Genomic DNA, 21160 nt, shown 5'->3' with positions numbered 1-21160 from the left:
GCCTCTCTCTCTGTTCTTGTCTGGTCTCATTTTCTGTGTGTTCTCTCACAGACCCGGTCACAATACCCATAGAATCTTGAATGCCCACGTGGTGCTACTTTCTGTGCAGAGCTTGTTGGCCTCTTGTCTCTTACAACTACCTTAAATGAAGGGCCCATTGACACATCCATTTGAATGAGGTTTTACTCAACCTGTAACAAGTTTTCACCCAGCTCATAGCAATATGGTAAGAGTAACCATACTTAGCAGGGTTACTGTATTGCTGGATGTATCTTTTTGATGGATGTAAAATGAAGCCCTCTCATTAATATGCTCAGTAATGGACTAAATACAAACATATAAAGGATTCTTTTTTAATGCTGGTCCCCCAAGGCATGTACTTAATTAAAAAAAATGCTTATAATGCACAACATTGTAATGATTCCCTTTAGAAGAGATTTTCACAAGATCACTCAGGGGAGGTTCCTGTCGCCTATAAAGAGAATAGGAAATGGGTAACATCATTTTTGGTGCTGCTTTTCCAGAATGACAGGTCCAGAATGATAACTAAACTCTGGACCACTTGGAAAAAGACTTGATGAACTGAAGACAGAGATGAATTGACACAATCCCATCAGCTGCTATCTGCTTCATGACCCAAATAAGGATGATAATCCTACATTCCTGGTGCAGGAGAAAGGTAACATTTATGCTATATGAAACTACAGTAATTTCCTTCTCCATTCAGGCTTCCATGGTGCTCTGTAAATGCATAGTGAGACAGAGGGCAAAATGTTCAAAAGTGCCTAAATCCCTTCATCAGGGGGTTACTAAGTGAATAAGGTGCTTTTGAAAATGGGACTTAGGAGCTTTAAAACATTTTAACCAGAACCCCTTACCACTCTATAGGTGACGGGATGGATCACATGATGATTGCCTTTCTGTTCATTCCCTCCGAAGCACCTGGCATTGGCCACCATCAGAAGACAGGATACTGGGCTAGGTTGACCTTTTGGTCTGACCCAGTATGGCCGTTCTTATGTTCTTAGCCATATATGCAAAAAAAAAAATCAATTGGATAAGGCCAAGATTTTCAGACTTGACTCGTGTTTTTGTAAGCTTCTTTATTTCAGTTCCCAATAGCAGAAGTTTTAAAGGGGCTTGATTTTTCAGAAAGTTCTGCGCGCCCACCTTCTGAAAATCACTAGTCACTTGCTACTTGGCATACATTATTCAATGAAGAACAGCAACATTTGCTGAAGACTTTTTGTGATCAAAGAGCATCCAACCAGCTCTGTTTGTAACTGTGGTAGTTGTGCTTGCTGTACATCATTGAGAAGTCTTTTTCCAGTTTTCTGCTCTGTGTGGCTCTTTCAGGGAGTAGTTTAGCTAAGAACTGTAGTGTGGTCCTGTGCACAGTCTTTAAGGAAGCATGGATGCCAGTGATAGAAAAAAAAACTGCTGGACTATAAATAATATAAATAAATAAATAAATAAATAAATATTTGCCAGGATTTTAAGGGGCCCAATTTGAGACACTTTAAAAGGGCCTGATTTCCAGAAAGAGGTGAGAACATATTGTACATCTAAACAGTGAGACCTGGTCTATTGTAGCTTTGTATCTATGCATGTGAGAGGCAGAAAGAAGCAGAAAAAGAGAGAAGCAGGGGTTAGCATAGCCTTGAGATAAAAGCAAGAGACAGAGCTACTTTTGGGCACAGGACCCAATGGAAAGGCAGACTTGGATTGCTGAATGAGGAAAGTGTCCTCTGCACATTCTTTGTAAATAAACAGGATTCCCTACAAACATCTCTGACTTCTATCACAGATCTCTGCTACTTGTGCCAGCCAAGGGACAATGGTATTTAAATTTATTTCCCCATGTTAACTGCTGAAAACTCCCTGTCCCACTCGTGCTAAAGATTTCCCTCTGTTGGGGTGTGACCATATGCCCAGTGAAGACCCTTCACATTTTGTAAACTGTCCAGGGAAAGGACTTGGTTCATCGCTGTGTCTTGTACTTAATAAATAACAAAAGTGAGGCACAGAGAAGTTAAGAGACATACTCAAGGTCACCAGCAAGTTAGAGGCAAAAGCCAAAATCGAGACTTTTGATAGGAGAGGTCTATCCTGGCACACAGTCGCATGCTTTTACCTTGACATAGTGCTACCTATCATCAGTTATTATCCACTGTGTCCCGAATGCTCAGGGTTCACAGCAAAGTTTGGGCCTGGAGTTGGTCCACAATTTGCTGAATGACCAATTTTCCTCTCAGTTTGCTGATTCAACAAAATGTAAATGTTTCATGGGAACATACCAATTTTGGCACATTTTTTATGACAAATAAGTGAGGTATTTTATTTCTGTAACTTCAAAGCACGTAGATTCGACTATCATCTCAAGTTTAATAGACTACAATAGAACCAAGTAGAAATGAAAAGTAAAAAGGAAGTGCTTTATCGTTATACCAACAAAGCACGTCAACATTTTGATAACATTCTTTAACTGTTTCTGAAATGAAAATTGTCAGAATTTTGCTGGAAATGTTGCTGTTTCATTATGATCTGGGATGAAAGGCAATTTCAGAATGTCAGGATTGCCCATGAAATGGACATTCTGAGTTTTGGCCAGGTCACATCATTGAAGAAGAGAAATAAATGAAGCACAGCTTCAAGATACTTCTTCTTATTCACAATGGGGGTGGAGGGCCAGTACTTTTGCTCTATCTTGCTAAACTCCATTGCTCTTCTAGACCTAAGCTAGAACCCAGGAGTCCTGATGCTAAGACCCCCTTCTCTAGCCCACTAGACCCCAGGCCTTTCTCAGAGCTAAGATACAACCCAGGAGTCCTGGCCTCCATTGCTCTAACCACTAGACCCAACTCCCCTCCTTCACTGCTGTAAACACTATGCAGCACTACTTCCCACAAGGACACATAGCTTCAGGTTTTATGGATAGTTTTTTTCATTGTCTCGTAATTATCTGCTGACTCTCTTTCCTTCAGACCCTCCCTATGAAGGAGACAGGCAGTGGAAACCTCACCACCATCTCCCACATCCTCCTCCTGGGATTTGGGGACCTCAAGGAACTGTGGATCCTTCTCTTTACTGGCTTCCTAGCTGTCTATATCATATCCATGGCTGCCAACCTCATCCTGGTAGTGCTGGTGGTGCTGGATCCGCATCTCCAGACCCCTATGTATTTCTTCCTCTCCAGCCTCTCCTGCCTGGAGATGATCTCCACCTCCAACATCTCCCCTGTGATTCTTGCTGGTCTCCAGGCAGGCAATGTGACAATATCTCTGGGTGGCTGCTTTGCACAGCTCTATCTGTTCGGCTCCCTGGCCACCGTGGAGTGCTTCCTGCTGGCAGCCATGTCTTATGACCGGTATTTGGCCGTGTGCCGCCCACTTCACTACCCTTCCCTCATGGACGGCAAGGTCTGCGGGCAGCTGGTGGTTGGGTCCTGGGTGGGGGGGTTCCTATTCATGGGGATTGTGTCACTGTCACTTATAGCCTTGAGCTTCTGCGGGCCCTGCAAGATAGACCACTACTTCTGTGATTTCCAGCCCCTCCTGGAGCTCTCCTGCACTGACACCTCCATTGTCCAGATGGTCACGTTCTTCCTGTCCTTCATCCCAGCCTCCCCATTATTTCTGACAGTCACTTCTTACATTTGCATCACCTGGGCTGTGCTGAGGATCCCCTCTGCCTCAGGGAGGCGCAAAGCCTTCTCCATCTGCTCCTCCCACCTCACTGTGGTTATGCTGTTCTACGGGACGTTGGTGGCTGTGTACATGTTCCCCAGGGGCAGCACGGAGCTGAACCCCAGAAAGGAGCTCTCCCTGCTCTACACAATGCTCACCCCGCTCCTCAATCCTCTCGTCTACAGCCTGAGGAACCAGGAGGTGAGCAAGGCCTGCGGGAGAGTTGCCAGGATGGTCTCATCGGGGGGCTTATGCCTCCAGCCAGTCTCCAGCTTATGGCCCACCCAATAGCTGCTACTGCATGAGAGAGGCTAGGGGACACCACTACTGGGAATTCTATCAGCTGCATTATCCTCATTCCACTGCTCCCTGATCATCATCCTCTGGGCCCTACTGACCCTGTAGGACTGTAATAGTCTCTGATGGTCTCTACTGCTCTCTCTTGGAGTCTTTTGGCCTGCTGGTCTCCCTCCACCCCTGCTGCTCCCTGTTGGTTACAGTTGGGTTCTACCAGCCCCTGCTGGTCCCACGGCTCATCCCTGGGTTCTACCAGCCATTGCTGGTCTGTGCTGGCCCCTGCTTTTCTCTATTGTCCACAGCTGTGATCTTCCAGCCTCTGCTGGGCTCGAACTGTTTCTACCAGCCTATGTTTGTAACACCGGAGCCCCTAAGTTCACTAGATCCATTGCTCCCTTCCAAAATCTGGTTGCCAACTGGAAGCAGTTGAATTTTTTCCACTTGGATGGGGAGAGGGTGAACAGAGGTGCATTCCCATTCATAGTGCATCCAAGCGGGAAGCTACTGTAATCCACTGCTAATGCATCCATTATGAGGTGCTTCATATCCCAAAAGGGGCATGTTTAGGTGTGCAGGAGGTATAGCTTGGACTCCCCCAGTCCTGCATATTCACAAGCAGTGGAAGGGAGGGCCCGTACAGGACAAGCTGATCTTCTGCTGTAGATGTAGAAATTGCTGCTGCCCCTGATTATTTCCCCAATGCCTTTAGAAGGATTTGTCCTTCACAAACACATGTCAAAATTCGAGCTGGTTGAAAAATTTCTGATGGCCATTTCACTGAAATCCGCAGGAGTGTCAATTCTGATAAACATGTATAAAAAAATGTTTTGCAATTTGTTTTATTTTCTATTCTACTCTAAATTTGCCTCTGTGTTCCATTGACCTGAAACAAAGTTATTTCAAAAATTTCATTTGGCAGGAAATGTCAAAATTTGATGGTTTGTTCCAGTGCGAAACAAAAGCAGATTTCAAAATCACCGGACTTCATGTCAAATGGAAATGCCAGGCCTAGGCGCTGACTTTTATTTTTCCCTCAGAGTGCTCTACCCCCACTCTGCCCTGAGGCCCTGCCCCCACTCCACTCCTTCCCCAAGACCCCTGCCCGCCCATCGCTTGCTGCTCTCCACCCTCCCCCAGCCCTCCCCCTCAAGCCACCAAACAGTTGTTTGGCAGTGGCATCGATCAGCCCTTTGCTGGCACCACCGATTAGTTGTGATTTATTTTTCCATCTGTACTCCAGCCCTGGAATACTCATGGAGTCGACACCTATGATTCCAGGTCCTGCACAAACTAGTCAGAATGCTTTAAATTGTCATCTGATTTTGGTTACCTTCTTTTTTGGGGTGCCAAAACTGTTGTACTGAAGCTGTGCATGTTCACCATCTTTCAAAACCGGGCCTGACATTTTCTAGTTAGGGGCCTAAATTTAAATCTCTAAATATGGGGCCTGATTTTCAGAGGGCCACTTCATTCAATGGGAGTGGTAGGTGCTCAGCACTTCTGAAAATCAGTATATACTTGGCCAATCAGCATTTAGTGCTAGGCACTCAAGTTAGATACTTCCTCACCAGGAGCCAAAATGTAGTCCTATGTGAAGCCCCACACTGTAAACATAGAATCAAGTTTGGGGCCTCCAGAGTTGAAGGTTCAAGCCCCAAATATATGAACTCAGGTGTTGATGCAATACGTCCTCCAGCAGACTCCCAGGCAGCTGCTACTTTGAAGAATTATCAGCCAGACTCAAAACTGAACAGGCATGTTAGTGCTCTGAGTCATAGATACAGTGTTAGGGCAAGCTACTTGTCTTCTCTTTCATGGCCTGGCCTAGCCTTGCCCAACCTGTTATCTTTAATTTGCTGTTGAGATGTTGACTCCCACCTCTGACTGGCCCAGGATGTCCGCCTTCATCGCCTGCTTGTTACATCTTTAAACGAGACCCGTTGTGCTGTCTCTCGTGTTGCCACTCATGCTTAGGAGAAGCTCCTGGTAAACAGCCAGAAACTACCTCATTATCATCTTTCAAAATGCTCCTTGAAGCTCTCCTTTCCCGTGATGCCTATAAAAATTGTGACTATGGTTAGGCCACTGGTTTGCTGAGATCACTGCCTCTCATGCTGACCAATACTGCCTCATAGTTGCCTTGCATTCTCCCATCTGTCTGTATCCATCTATTCTCTCCTGTCTTATATTTAGATTGTAAACTCTCCGGGACAGGGATCATTCTTTTGTTTTGTGTTTGTACAGTGCCTAACATCAGGGAGTCCTGGTCCATGAATGGGGCTCCTAGTTGCTACTGTAATACAAATAAATAATAATAATACTTGATCAGGATTGTGTGACACAAAGAAAGAAGGACCTCTTGTGACTCTGAGTCAAGGGGGAATTCACACTTGGCGTGGTCAGATGGAATAGCGTGTAAGGCCAACCTGAGGGGATCATTTATGGTGGACTGGTGACATTATGGAAACTGATGTGAAAACAAGAGCGAGACCGGCCTTTGGGAAACAGATGTGTTGGTGTAATAGTTGTGATTTAGTGTCCAGGAACCTCCAAAGCCTAGGACCCCCTCAAAGAGACTTAGGCGCCTAACTCCCATTGGTACTTTTTGGCACCAGTGGTGTCTACATTTTTGGGGGCCCAAACTGAGATGATTTAGAGGCCAGATTTTCAGAGGTGTTGACTGCCCACAACTCCAGTTCAAGCCAATCGGCGCTGCAGGTGCTCATCACCTATCAAAATCAGGCCCATGGTGTATCAAGTTGGGCATGCAGCACACCTTCCTATCTACAGTCATATAAGGCCCCCTATTGTCATAGGATTGGAGCACATCCCAATCTCTAATGTATTTATCCTCACCACGCCCCTGTGAGATACGGAAGTGATGTGTACAGATGGGCAACTGAGACATGCGGAAACAAATGGCCAGATTTTCAAAGGTGATTTTGGTGCCTAAACATGCAGATAGATGCCCAGAGGGATTTCCAAAAGTGGTCCGGGCCCAGATTCTCAAATGGGATTTAAGTGCCTAAATTAATGTCAATGGGAGTTAAATGGCGGGAGCTTTAGAAACCCACTAGGCATTTATCTGCATCTTTGGGCACCCAAATACCGTTATTAATCTGGTCTGAAATGACTTGTCCAAGGTCCCACCACTCTCAGTGAAAGGCCCCACGCTGAGCTCTGTATCCATACACCCTCCGAATTTGGCAGGTTCAAGATCCTAACCCAGCTCTGAACGTTACAGCGGATAACAAAGTCGTGTGCTACCTGGAAAAGGAAAGCTGCTCTGTTAGCTCCAGGCACATACTAGGGGAGCCAGGATTAGAACCCTGATTTTTCATCTCCAAAACACAGCAGGAGCCTGCCACCTGCATTAAAAGACGCTGTTAGGAACGGCCACCGCTAGTAAGCACTTTGGCCTGTCTGAACATTCACCACTAGGTGGCAGTACCTTCTCTTACAACAGGGGTTGGCAACCTTTCAGAAGTGCTGTGCCGAGTCCTCATTTATTCACTCTGATTTAAGGTTTCATGTGCCAGTAATACATTTTAATGTTTTTAGAAGTCTCTTTCTATAAGTCTATAATATATAACTCAGTGGTCCCCAACCTTTTTATGGCCAGTAGCACATTCATGTTTCCAGAAGTGTGGGGCGGGCGCCAACAATTTTTCAAGGCTTATTTTGTATTTGTACATTAAATAATACAAAAAACATATTTACTATTACATAATATATGAATCCATAAGATAAAAGGGTAATTTTACATGTAAAAGGTATTAATTAAATTATTTGGCAATTACTTTCACCTTACCTTATGAATTTGCTCTTTTTTATCTACCTGTAAGAAAAATTAAGGAGTTTTTACAAAATAAATATCATAAACAGTTTTCATCTTATTTATTTCAAAAAAGTACAACATTGTTGAACTGCTGGTCCAAATATATTTATTATTCTTATTTTAATATAGAATGAAGCCTGCAGCCCTGGAGGTTTCTGTCCCCGGCAGGTGCGGGGCCCCAGCTTCTCTCCCATGCTGGGCACTAGGCGGGTCCCGCACCTGCCGGGGACTGAGAACACTGGCGTCTGCAGCCTGCAGCCCCGGAGTTTGCTGTCCCCAGCAGGGGCAGGGCCGCGGCTTCGTGCTGGAGAGAAGCTGCGGCCCCACGCCTGCCGGGCACAGAGAACACCGGCGCCCACAGCCTGCAGCCCCGGAGAAGCCGGAGAGAAGCTGCGGCCCAACGCCTGCCAGAGACAGGGAACGCCGGCGCCTGCAGCCCCGGCATTCCCTGTCCCTGGCAGGCGTGGAGCCACGGCTTCTCTCCCCTGCTGGGCACTAGGTGGGAACACATAAATGCCCTGGTGGCCGCCATGGCACCCGCGGACCGCGTTGGGGACCACTGATATAACGAAACTATTGTTCTATGTAAAGTAAATAAGGTTTTTAAAACGTTTAAGAAGCTTCATTTAAAATTAAATTAAAATGCAGAGTCCCCGGGACCGATGGCCAGGACCCGGGCGTGTGAGTGCCACTGAAAATCAGCTTGCGTGATGCCCTTGGCATGCATGCCATAGGTTGCCTACCCCTGTCTTACAACATACACACTGCTAGTGCACCTGAAACTGCCTCCTAGAATTCACACTGGGCTGACTCAAAATCTCCCATCTAAACACCCTGGGATTGTAGGCTGTTTGAAATGTGGAATAAGTAAATAACTTTCCTTATCTACTTTCTCCACATCACTCATGATTTTATATACCTCTATCATATCCCCCCTTAGTCTCCTCTTTTCCAAGCTGAAAAGTCCTAGCCTCTTTAATCTCTCCTCAGATGGGACCAGTTCCAAACCCCTAATCATTTTAGTTGCCCTTCTCTGAACCTTTTCTAGTCCCAGTATAACCTTTGGCTGGTCAGCATGTACTCTGGAAGGATTGCAAGTAAACAGAGCCATTTACAGGTGATTAATTCTGAAGCACCCTTAATGGCTTCCACATAACATGTTTACATCAGTAATACAAGTTTATACATACAGACAGACATAGAAATAATACATACAAACAAATGGGATGAACACACTCAGTAGATCATAAGCTTTGTAATGATACCTTACAAGAGCCCTTTTGCATAAAGCATATTCCAGTTACATCATATTCACACTTATAAACATTTTTATAAAGCATATGGACTGCAACATCATACTCTCTCTGGCCCAGTCTGGTCAGGACTCCTCTCACGATCAGAGCGAAGAAGGTCTGGGGTCCCAGGAGACGGTGGGGGTGGCAGCCATGATGGTGAAGCTCACTACTTCCCCTCCTCTCATCTTTTGCTTAGCCTGCATTCACATCTGTCCATCCAAAGTTTCTTTTGGAGGACCCCAAAAGGTAGTGGTGGAGGGACCAGCACATCTTCTCCTTATTTGTCCAACAGTTAGGCCTAATTTCTGACACAACAATTTGGGTTAATAGTTTCCCAGTCCCACACTTCTCTTGTTTACTAGGCATGAGCTTAACACAGGCCTTGAATTATAGCAGGAGACCGAATTGTTTTGACTAATTCAGTCCTTCTCTCTCCCTTTGCACCCCAGTTCATGACCTCAGGAGGTCATCTAGTCCAACCCCCTGCTCAAAACAGGACCAATGCCAACTAAATCATCTCAGCCAGGGCTTTGTCAAGCCTGACCTCAAAAACCTCTAAGGAAGGAGATTCCACCACCTCCCTAGGTAACCCATTCCAGTGCTTCACCACTCTCTGAGTGAAAAAGTTTTTCCTAATATCCAACCTAAACCTCCCCCACTGCAACTTGAGACCATTACTCCTTGTTCTGTCATCAGGTACCACTGAGAACAGTCTAGATCCATCCTCTTTGGAACCCCCTTTCAGGTAGTTGAAAGCAGCTATCAAATCCAGCCTCATCCTTCTCTTCTGCAGACTAAACAATCCCAGTTCCCTCAGCCTCTCCTCGTAAGTCATAAGAAGTAACATAAGAAAATACCCAGACTCCTCCACTGGGAAACTGACCTTTGAGGCCCTGGCATCTGTTACTATGGGGCAAAGTGGTGACCCTGGTGTCCAAAGAAGGGGAACATTATTACTATTAGAGGTTCAAGAGCCAAGCAGTGCTAGGTGCTGTACAAAAGAAGATAGTTCCTCTTGTGTCTCTCATGGGATCTTTATTGATGGATGTCTAGAAGATTTGGACATCTGAGTCCCATTAAACCTGATAGAACATGTAAATCCCCTGGACAGATTTTCAAATCTCAGCCCAAGCTCTATGGAGGACTGTTGGGATTGCAGTTCGCGCATCTTGACCTCAGTTTCCCCATTTGTACGAATGGGGATAACAATCCTTCCTTCCTCTATTTGAACTGTAAATTCTTCAGGGCAGGGTTGTCTTTCACTGTGTCTGTGCAGTGCCTGCCATGATGGGGACCCTAATCTCAGTTGGGGTCTATGCAGGATTGGGTATAATAGGTCCCCAGTCTTTGTTGAGGATTTTAGGTGGTCCTATAATTAGGGCCCTACCAAATTCACAGCCATGAAAAACACATCATGGACCATGAAATCTGGTCTTTTGTGTGCTTTTACCCTATACTATATACATACAACCTTATGTATAGTATAGGGTAAATGCACACAAAAGACCAGATTTCACGGGGGAGACCAGCGTTTCTGAAATTGGGGGTCCTGACCCAAAAGGGAATTGCAGGGGGAGTCGCTAAGGGTCTCTGCATTCAGAGCTGGGAAGCCAGAGAGCGGCAGCTGTTGGCCAGGTGCCCAGCTGTGAAGGCAGTGCTCCGCCAGCAGCAACACAGAAGTAAGGATGGCAATACCATACCATGCTATCCTTACTTCTGCACTATTGCTGGCAGTGGCTCTGCCTTTAGAGCTGGGCTCCCAGCCAGCAGCTGCTGCTCTCCAACTGCCCAGCTCCGAAGGTAGTGCCGCCGCCAGCAGCAGTGCAGAAATAAGGGTCGTGTTAGAAGAAAAAGGGGCAGGTTGACCCAGAGGCAGATTTGAGTATGGGCTTCTTTATTGTGATACTTGTTCCCCTGGACCAAATTTTCCAGTAAGCACTGAATTAGTTACAGCACAGTCTTTTTGTTTAGGTTAGTATTGTGACAAAGTTCCTCCTCTGCCTTGGTGGGTCCTGCACTTATTGGCAAATTTGCTCACCTCAGAGATTCATGGCAACCCTCAGTTTGGCCACTTTTGTTAGTGGCTCAAACCTGCCATTCACTCAGCTAACCTCATCACTGGCCAGCTTGGGGAAACAGAAGGAGAACAATCCCCACAGTCTCTGCTGATCCACCTATGGGGTCAGGGGACAGGCCAGGGACCTTACCCTTTGGTGGGATCCACAGTCCAGGACAACTCCTCCTGTATCCAATAGGGAGCTGGGGGGATGGGGGAAACCCAGGACCACCCTCTACTCCAGGTTCCAGCCCAGGGCCCTGTGAATCACAGCTGTCTACGGTGTTTCTTGTAACAGTTGTGTGACAGCTACAGTTCCCTGGGCTACTTCCCTAAGGCTTCCTCCCAACACCTTTATCCTCACCACCGGGCCTTCTTCCTGATGCCAGATACCATTTGTACTCCTCAGTCCTCCAGCAACACACTCTCTCACTCTCAAGCCCCTTGCAAGCCCCTCACTGACTGAGCTGAGGTCCTTTTTAAACCAGATGCCCTGATTAGCCCGCCTGTCTTATTTGATTCTAGCAGCTTCTTAATTGACTCAAGGTGTCCGAATTAGCTTGACTGCCTTAATTGGTTCCAGCAAGTTCCTGGTGCTCACCCATGTCCCAGTTCTCAAAAGGATCACTATCCTGTAGTTATCTGGCCCGACTCTGTCACAGTATGTACACGCCTACATTCATTACAACACCCCCAAGACCTTTATTAAGTAATAGAAACACCCACGGATTAGTGAACCCACCTCTATCTATTACTCATAGCATTACACATTACTTTTACCCTGAAGATATATTTATTTTCAACAATTTATTGCCATAAATCTTCATTATTAGCAGTTCTCATGAGAGGGAGGAAGGGGCCCTAAGTTCTCAGGGGAGGGTGGGGGAAAGGGCCCTAAGCCAGGGCTGGTTTAAGTAGCTGGGAAAGGGAGAGAGGGGAAGATAACATTCCTTTTACCTTCATTTACGCAAAGAGCATTTCTCCTGAAGCTTCTGCAGTTGCATCCTTATCAATCTTTATAAGCAACAGAGAAGGGAAGAATCTGGCAATTTATATTTTAGAATCAGGGAAGAATCTGGCAATTTATATTTTAGACACAGAAATACTAAAGAATTTGCAACTTATGTATTAGACACAAAAATATTGCCTACATATGCCTTTGTCGCCTAATACCATGTCAGCACATTAGCAGCTTATTGTTATACTTAACCCTAAAATATCCCAATAGGTAGCAGTACCACAACCCTCCCACAATAACCTTGTGACACCCCCCTCCCACAACTCCTTTTTGGGTCAGGATCCCTACAATCACAATGCTGTGAAATTTCAGATTTAAATAGCTGAAATCATGAAATACGCAATTTTTAAAATCCCGTGACCGTGAAATTGACCAAAATGGACCAGGGATTTGGTAGGGCCCTACCTATGATACAAATAATGGTTTCATTGGAGCTAGGATAGTTTACTCCAGCTGAGGATGTGGTCCTGTAACAAAATTTTCCATGGGTAGGATATTCATAGAATCATAGAATCATAGAATCTCAGGGTTGGAAGGGACCTCAGGAGGTCATCTAGTCCAACCCCCTGCTCAAAGCAGTACCAAACCCAACTAAATCATCCCAGCCAGGGCTTTGTCAAGCCTGACCTTAAAAACCTCTAAGGAAGGAGATTCCACTATCTCCCTAGGTAAACCATTCCAGTTCTTCACCACCCTACTAGTGAAAAAGTTTTTCCTAATGTCCAACCTAAACCTCCCCCTCTGCAACTTGAGACCATTACTCCTTGTTCTGTCATCTTCTACCACTGAGAACAGTCTAGATCCATCCTCTTTGGAACCCCCTTTCAGGTAGTTGAAAGCAGCTATCAAATCCCCCCTCATTCTTCTCTTCTGCAGACTAAACAATCCCAGTTCCCTCAGCCTCTAAAGCCCTCTAAAGCAGACAGATGCCCCAATCTCATTAATATTACTGGGAGCTGGGTAGCCAAATCCCTAAATGACTTTGAAAATCTGAATCTGTAAACACAAGGGGGCAGAGCTAAGGTGGTGAGTGCAACATTGTCCTGAAATGAGTCCATTATTGTGCAGGCTTTGTGTTTTCTTATGCATAATTGTGTGATGGATTTTCCTAGGTTTTCAAGTAGGAAGATTTCAGAAGGAAAAACACAAAAAGAAACAGCTTCAGTCTCCAGAATTTTGAAACCTTGCTAGCAATTGGCACAAGAGGAAGAGCAGAGGTTACATTTTAAGGGATTATTTTTCATTATTTGCTTTAAAATAGGTTGATGTTCATAGTTCTTTTTAAACCTATCTCAGCACACACAGTGCTCATGCTGATTATCTAATGCATCAACTTTCTCCTACTCAAGCATATTGCCTGATATATATCTCCATCTGTATTTTAACATAATAAACACTAATAACACAAACCTCCTCACAATGTTTGGTCTAATAATACTTATGTGAATGAAAATGAGCATTGCGCAGTCAGTACAAATAAATAAAAGAAAAAGAATCTGTGTTCTTTGTTAAACCTGGTTTAAACAATTGTGTTACCTGCAAGTTACTCAGGAGATACACCAGAGTTGCCCCATAGATACTAACAAAAACAGTACATTGTTATTCCATAGATAAACCTGAGTTAATCAACAGATACTACAGAAGTACTACATTGCTATTACTTCATAGATACTACAGTATTACAACAAAGTTACCACACAGATACGGTCAGCAGAATGTGACTTTTATTTTTGTAATTTGAATGGATAATATTGATATTTATTTTTAAGCATTTTTTCAATTTTTATTGATTTAAATTTTCACTATTGCAGAAAATTATGTGGGAGTCAAATAATTTTTTTAATGGCAGTAGACTGAGATTCAAAAATGTAAAGCTTTATAACTGTTAAAACACACATTGTCAACATCACATGTAAATATATACAAAGTAAATATCTTTAAATCAAACTCTAATAACTGCAAAAGCAGCATTTTTTTTACTTTGCCAAACTGTAAATTTCACTTATTATCGATGTAAATATTCTTTTTGTTGGTTTCTGTGTGTACAGTGAAATTTACCTTTACCAGCATTTACAGATAAAAATCTAATCCTCCCATGCCTATGCATAGATAATAGAGATTTGCTACAAAGTTATTCCACAGACTATATAGGTTTATTAGATAAAATCTGCATAATTGCTAGATAATGTCTTCATAGATACTACATACTTACAATAGAGTTACTCAATAGATATTACAGATTTACAACACTATTATCCAACAGATATTATAGGTATTACATAAAATGTGAAGAGTTACTCCATAGATAAAACAGAGTTGCTCCATGTGCTGTACAATTACAATATATATTTCCCCATAAATATTACAGAGATACAACTAAGTTGCTCCAAAGATGCTGTGATGTTACCACTATATTGCTCCTTATATAACAATGAATACTGCATGGATACTACAACATTACTACTCAGATACTAGAGTTGCTACAAACGTACTCCATATGCACTACAGAATTACTCCATAGATACTATAGTTATTAATTGTAATATATCACTTTTGAGATGGTGCGACCAGAACTGCACACCATGGATTTATATAGTGCCATTATGGTATATTCTGTTTTATTATATATCCCCTACCTAATGGTTACTAACATTTTGTTAGCTTTTTTGACTGCCTCTGTATATTGAGCGGATGTTTTCAGAGAACTATCTCTGGTGACTCCAAGATCGCTTTCTTGAATGGTAACAGCTAATTTAGACCCCATCATTTTGTATTTATTGCTGGGATTATATTTTCCAATGTTCATTACTTTGCATTTATCAATGTTGAATTTCATCTGCCATTTTGTTGCCCAGTCATCCAGTTTTGTGGGATCCCTTTGTGAAGCTTCACAAACTGCTTTAGACTTAACTATTCTGACTAATTTTGTATTGTCTGCAAACTTTGCCACTTCACTATTTGTCCCTTTTTCCAGATCATTTATGAATATATTGAACAACACTGGACCCAATACAGACGCCTGGGGGACACCACTATTTCTGGCTCTTCATTTTGAAAACTGACTATTTATTCTTACTCTTTGTTTCCTATCTTTTTACCCAGTTACTGATCTGTGACACATTTTCATTACCAATCTTCCCAGGACCACAGTTGACCAGGCTGTGGCCACAGGCTCTTTTGGGGAGGAGATGACGAGGCACACACCAAGGGTCTAAATTTTAAAGCTTTATTGATAAAACAATAAAATAACAGGAGATTGTGCTGGTACCATTCCCATGTCACTCAGGGGAAGAAAGAAAGTGTTAATTCCCCCAGGTCCTAACCCACTTTCATACTCACACACACATCAGAAGAGTGGGGGAAGGTGGACGGGAGTACTGTCCTGGGCCTAGGCTGTCCAAGAATCTGTTGTGCTCTCCAAGTTGCTCCAGCTCTCAGGAGGGTTTTAAGTCCTGGGCTGCTTTGGGGGTGTTTTCGTCCAGAGCCCTCTGTTCCTGGTGCTCTTTGTACCAGTCCAAACAGGCTTGCTATGGTCTTGTTCCCTTTCCCAAAACATCCTAGCTTCAGGGACGCCTGACTCGGTGCCCCCTTTTGTTATCTCGCCTGTGTTTTCAGACTGGCAGCCCTGGGCTTTGTTTTCCTCTCCTCTGGCTTTGCTGTCCTGCAGGTGCAGGTCAGTGTAGTCAGTTTCCCACAGCCTCTCAGGCAACTTTCAAGCCCCAGTCTTTCTCATTTGTCTGCCAAGTCTCAGCTGTGAGCAGTGTCCTTGGGTGGAGGCCAGCATCTTATCTTCAGACTGAGCTTGCTAGCTGCAGGGTTGAGTTAACCCATTCTCTGCTTTCTTTCTCCTCCCCTTTCGGCCTTTCTTACCTACAAAGGAAACTTCCACTCTCCACTTACACACCTTTGACCTTCCCCAAAATGCTTTGCAATGCTTGCAACAGAGTTAATCACATATAATGCTGATCTGCCTTCCCCAGGGGACTCCCTACGGGGAGGAGGGCATTGGGGTGTGACACCTTCCCTCTCGTCCCATGATAGCTTACTTTGCTTAAGAGCTCTTGGTGAGGGACTTCGTCAAGGGCTTTCTGAAAATCTAAGTATACTATGTCCACTGGATCCCCCTTGCCACATGCTTGTTGACCCCCTCAGTTTCTTCTTCTTCTTCTTCTTCTTCTTCTATTTCCCTCTCCACAGCCCGTATCTGCCCAGCAGCCTCTTCATGGCACTGATGATCTCCTTGTTCCTGAGTGTGTAGATGATGGGGTTCAGCAGGGGGAAGACCACGGTGTGGAACACGGCCACCACTTTGTCCAGGGGGAAGCTGCGGAAGGGCCGGCAGTAGATGTAGGTGGCCGGGCTGAACATGATGATGATGATTATGATGTGGGTGATGCAGGTGGAGGCTGCTTTGCTCATCCCCTTTGAGGAGCCACCTGCCCACAGCCGGACCAGCAGGGCCCCATAGGAGATGAGCAAGAGGATGAAGCACAGCAAAGTGACCAGGCCACTGTTGAAGAACATGAAGAACTCCAGCACATAGACATCGGTGCAGGCCAGCTTGATCACCTGGGTGATGTCACAAAAGAAACTGTCCAGCTCATTGGGGCCACAGAAGGGGAGCTGGACAATGGGGATGACCTGGATAAATGAGTGCATGAACCCCAGGGCCCAGGCAGCCCCTACCAGGGCCCAGCAGACCCCTCTGCTCACCACAGTGGTGTAGCGCAGAGGCTGACAGATGGCCACATACCTATCAAAGGCCATGCCCATGAGCAGGTTGATTTCAGCCCCTCCTAGGAGGTGGAGAAAGAAGAGCTGGGCCAGGCATCCCCCGTAGGAGATAGTCTTGTGGTGGGACAAGAAGTGGCTTAGTACCTTCGGGGGGATGATAAAGCAGTAGCAGATGTCCAGGAAGGCCAGGTTGGCCAGGAAGAAATACATGGGGGAGCCCAGGTGGGGGTCACCCCAAATGCTGAGGATGATGAGGATGTTGGCTGGGAGGATGATGATGTAGAAAAGCAAGAAGAGGACAAAGAGGAAAAGCTGGACCTCCCGGGTCTGGGACAGCCCCAGCAGCAGGAACTCTGTCACCTCTGTGTGGTTCCCATGCTCCATCCCATCAGCATGAGGTCCTGAAATAGAAAACAGGGTGAATGTTATTGTAAAATTTACTATGCACATTATGGTAGTGGTGAGGTGCAACTTATACCATGGCCCCCATTTTATCGGCTTCTGCGAAGATCCCAACTGAGATCAGAGCCCCCATCATACCAAGTGCTTCACAGACACTCAGCGAGAGGCAATCGCTGGCCAAGAAGTAAGATACAGGGCTATAACTAGGGCTGATTAGAATTTTTTCCATCAAAATGTTTAGCTGGTGATGAAGTGAACATTTTTGTGAGAAGTATCTGCTTCCCTTGTAATTAAAAAAAATGTTTTTTTCCTTGGAAAAACTCAAACCTGTCACTTTGAAATTTTGGGGATTTTCAATGCAAAGTCAAAAATTCCCCTCCTCTCCCCAACAATTTTGACCCGAAAGGCTTTTTCTTTTCATTTTAATCTTTGGGGATTTTTTGGCAGGGGAATGATGGTGGCATGTGTGTGCATGCATGTCACCAAAAGAATTTGGATGGGGTTTAGTGAGGAGGTGTTAGTCAGATAATCAAATCAAGAAAATGACAGAGCCATAGAAGCAGAGAGATAAGGGGGACAGGGCACATGGGGAAACAGGAGGGCTAGTAAAGAAGAAGCATGTGGGAATTGTTACTGTGAGTAGTAATGTCTTGATAGTCCTTCCTTCCTTTTCTTATTCACTTATTCTTTTATCTCATCCTCATTTATGTATGTATTCCTCCAATTTCTTATGCATGCATTTGATTAGTTGTCCCTTCATTTACAAATTAATTGAAATTATTAATGTAATTTAATCAGCACAATGGGGGCACTGATTAACACATCCATTTCTTCATTTATTTATATGTTCATTCATTGTTTGTTATTCGTGTATTTGTTCAATACACCATTTATGTTTTTATTTATACATTGTATTCTTCCACTGTTTGTTCATTCATTCATGTCTTCATTCTTTTCTTTATGTGTTATACATGCATTTATTATTTCCTTCCATTGTTTAGTCATTTATTTATACATTAATTTAATCATCTATCCACTTTCTTATTTATTTATACATTCTATTCTTAATTTAAACTTTAATTTATTTAGACATTAATTTATTCATTAGTTTAATCATTCATTCATTCTTTTATTCTTTCACTTAGTTATACATTCGATTAACATATTATATATATTCCTTCATGTATTGGTATTCATTTATTTATTTCATGCATTAATGTATTCTTTTTAAAAATTACTTATATTTTCATTGACTAATCAATTTAATCATGTATCAATCCCTTCGTTTATTTATTTATGCATTCTCACCTCGACTTATTTATTTACTCATTTATCAACCCAGTCATGGATTCTGTCTTTCCTCTAATCCTTCATTTATATGTACATTCTGTTATTCATTTATTTATTTACATAATCATATATTTATTCTTTTATGTATTTATCTGAACATTCACAGATTGCTTCATTGATTTATTTATAAAAGTATTTATCACTTAATTATTAATTATCTTTACCCAATTACATATCCCTTCATGTTCATGTGTAGACATTTATTAATTCATTATAACACATATTTGCTCTTTTATTTACTAATTAATGTATGAATTTATTTACGTTTTAATTATTTATTTCTACATTCCTCTTCCTCCTTACTCATTTATTAATTCTTAGGTCCCGGTTTTGCAGAAACCTTACAATCCCTGTCAATCACTGGGATGACTCAGCAACATAAAGTTCAGCACACACATTGCAGCACTGTGTGTGTGTGTGTGTGTGTGTTACTTAGTTCCTACTCTAGCCATTTAGTAATGAAGATAATCCTGTATTTATCCTTCCTTGTACTCATTCATTCCCCAGTTATTCATTCTCCTGCATTGATAGTCTTAATAAATACGCACCATGGCCAGGCGTGAACAGTGACATTAGAAATGCTCCTACATCTCCCCATTGTATTCCCTGAAAATCCCAAACTCTGACCTCTCCGGGAATGTCTGGGATAGCCAGGGGCTGCAGGTTGGGATTGATGGGGATTGGCAGAGCTATGTGTGTAGAAAATCCAGGGCTGGTATAACAGGGATTGAGGGGCTCTGGCAAAGCTGGGGATGGGGGAAACCCAGGACTGGAAAGAAAGAAAGAAAGAAAGAAAGAAAGAAAGAAAGAAAGAAAGAAAGAAAGAAAGAAAGAAAGAAAGAGTCACCCTGCACTGCCTTAGCTGGAAAGGGGGCCTTCAGTCAGGTTCCATCTCTGTCCCCTCCTGCCTGTGGCCCCCTCCCCTTCGGCTGCCCCTGGCTATATCCCCTCTGTCTGGGAGGGTGCTGGGACAGGGGGTGGGAGGACGGAGCTCTGGGGCCCTGGGGAGCACAGTTGCTGATCGGCACCACAGGGCTTGTTAGTGAATCAGGGCTGATCCCCGGGACCCCCAAGGGAGGAGAGACGGATAGGAAGAGGAGTCCTGACTTCCTGCATCTCTGCCCCATCCTGCTCTAACCACTAGACCTCACTCCCCTTCCAGAGATGGGTACAGAAGCCAGCAGTTCTGATGCACAACCCCTCTACTCTAATCGCTAGATGACACTTCACTCCCAGAGCCAGAGAAAGAACCGAGGAGTCCTGACTCCTGGCCCCATCTCCTGATCACTCAACGACTACTTTGTGGGGCTGTCACACTTCATCACCAGTTTTCCTGTATTAAGAAGCACAGCTCAGTGTAGTGTGCCAATGAAAATGATGACATACATATATATGTATTAATATTAATATTAATACCCCATTGCTTACTGTCTTACTGATCTCCTGTTTACTGCTCATTCTTTACTATTATTAATGTCATCACTCTTCATAATGGTTCTGCTTCTCATGACTTTTAATTATTCAGCTGGTTTATTAGCAGAACCATTTGTTTTACGTTATCTTAAAATTAGCATAATCATTAAGGTTATCATTTATATCATTAATCACACTACACATGCAATTGTTCTCTTCTCAGGTGTTAATTTGTCTATTCATCTCCACACTTATTGTTCTATTAAGGATATACTGCATCTTATTAAGATTAATAGACCAGTAAGTGTGGAGATTGCCTTGTGAACATGTCCCTTCTCCTTCATCATCTCAGCAACTGCCTCTCCATCCAGACACGATTATAGAGACTGTATCTCTTGCCAGTTCAAGTTCACACAATAGCCCAGCATAATCTACAGCAACTACGTATATGGCAGCGTGATATCAAAAAGCCTTCGGGGCTGGATTAAAGATTACACACTATAAACCAGTGTCTAGGGTCTCAGCTGCAGGAGTCATGGCATTACAGTAGAATCTCAGCTTCCATTTTCTAAACTATAGCAATTTCCTAGTCTTTGTGGTTGAGAATGAAAACTTGAAAATGTTACCAAGACTAAGACAAAAGCCAAGTGTAACCAGTAGAGAAAATCTGTCTGAGTCTTGCATGAGCCAATCGCTCATGGAGAGGAGGGAGCTGTTCTGTGTTAACCAATACAACACCTGCCTGAGTCTGCAGAGAGCCTGAACCAGTCACAAAGATAGCTCCATAAGGTTGAGGCACAGGATGCTGTTTCAAGACTTCTCTTGCCATCAGTAGACAGATGGGGTGATTCTGGGTGATACAACCCATTTTTTTTATAGATCTGTCTCTCCTAATGCAAATGGAGCAGTTCTTAGAGGGTGCTCCTGGGGAAACAGAAAGATACATCCTAGATGGGAAGCCCAACTCTGTAATCAAGGCGGAGGGAAATCGGAACCAAATGAGTGGAGGTGGTGGAGAAAAATAAAGCTAGTAGCAGTTGGAGCGAATAGCAGAAGAGGCAACCCAATACA

General features: G+C 43.7%; 1 protein-coding gene and 1 long non-coding RNA gene across 2 annotated transcripts; one reads left to right on the top strand and one right to left on the bottom strand.

Annotated features, from left to right (window-relative positions):
* The first annotated feature begins 100 nt into the window (after positions 1-100).
* On the top strand, positions 101-13544 carry LOC120380259. Its single transcript, XR_005587677.1, has 3 exons — positions 101-226; positions 525-679; positions 13303-13544. It is a non-coding gene; the product is annotated as an uncharacterized LOC120380259 (long non-coding RNA).
* Positions 13545-15612: 2068 nt separating this feature from the next.
* Positions 15613-17311, bottom strand: LOC120380945 (olfactory receptor 4N2-like). Its single transcript, XM_039498886.1, has one exon. The coding sequence runs from the start codon at positions 17306-17308 to the stop codon at positions 16370-16372; it is 939 nt and encodes a 312-aa protein (XP_039354820.1). The 5' UTR covers positions 17309-17311; the 3' UTR covers positions 15613-16369.
* Positions 17312-21160: the final 3849 nt, after the last annotated feature.

The sequence above is a fragment of the Mauremys reevesii genome, linkage group 13, assembly GCF_016161935.1.
Source record: "Mauremys reevesii isolate NIE-2019 linkage group 13, ASM1616193v1, whole genome shotgun sequence".
Lineage (NCBI taxonomy): Eukaryota > Metazoa > Chordata > Testudines > Geoemydidae > Mauremys > Mauremys reevesii.
This window is presented reverse-complemented; position numbering and strand designations above follow the sequence as displayed.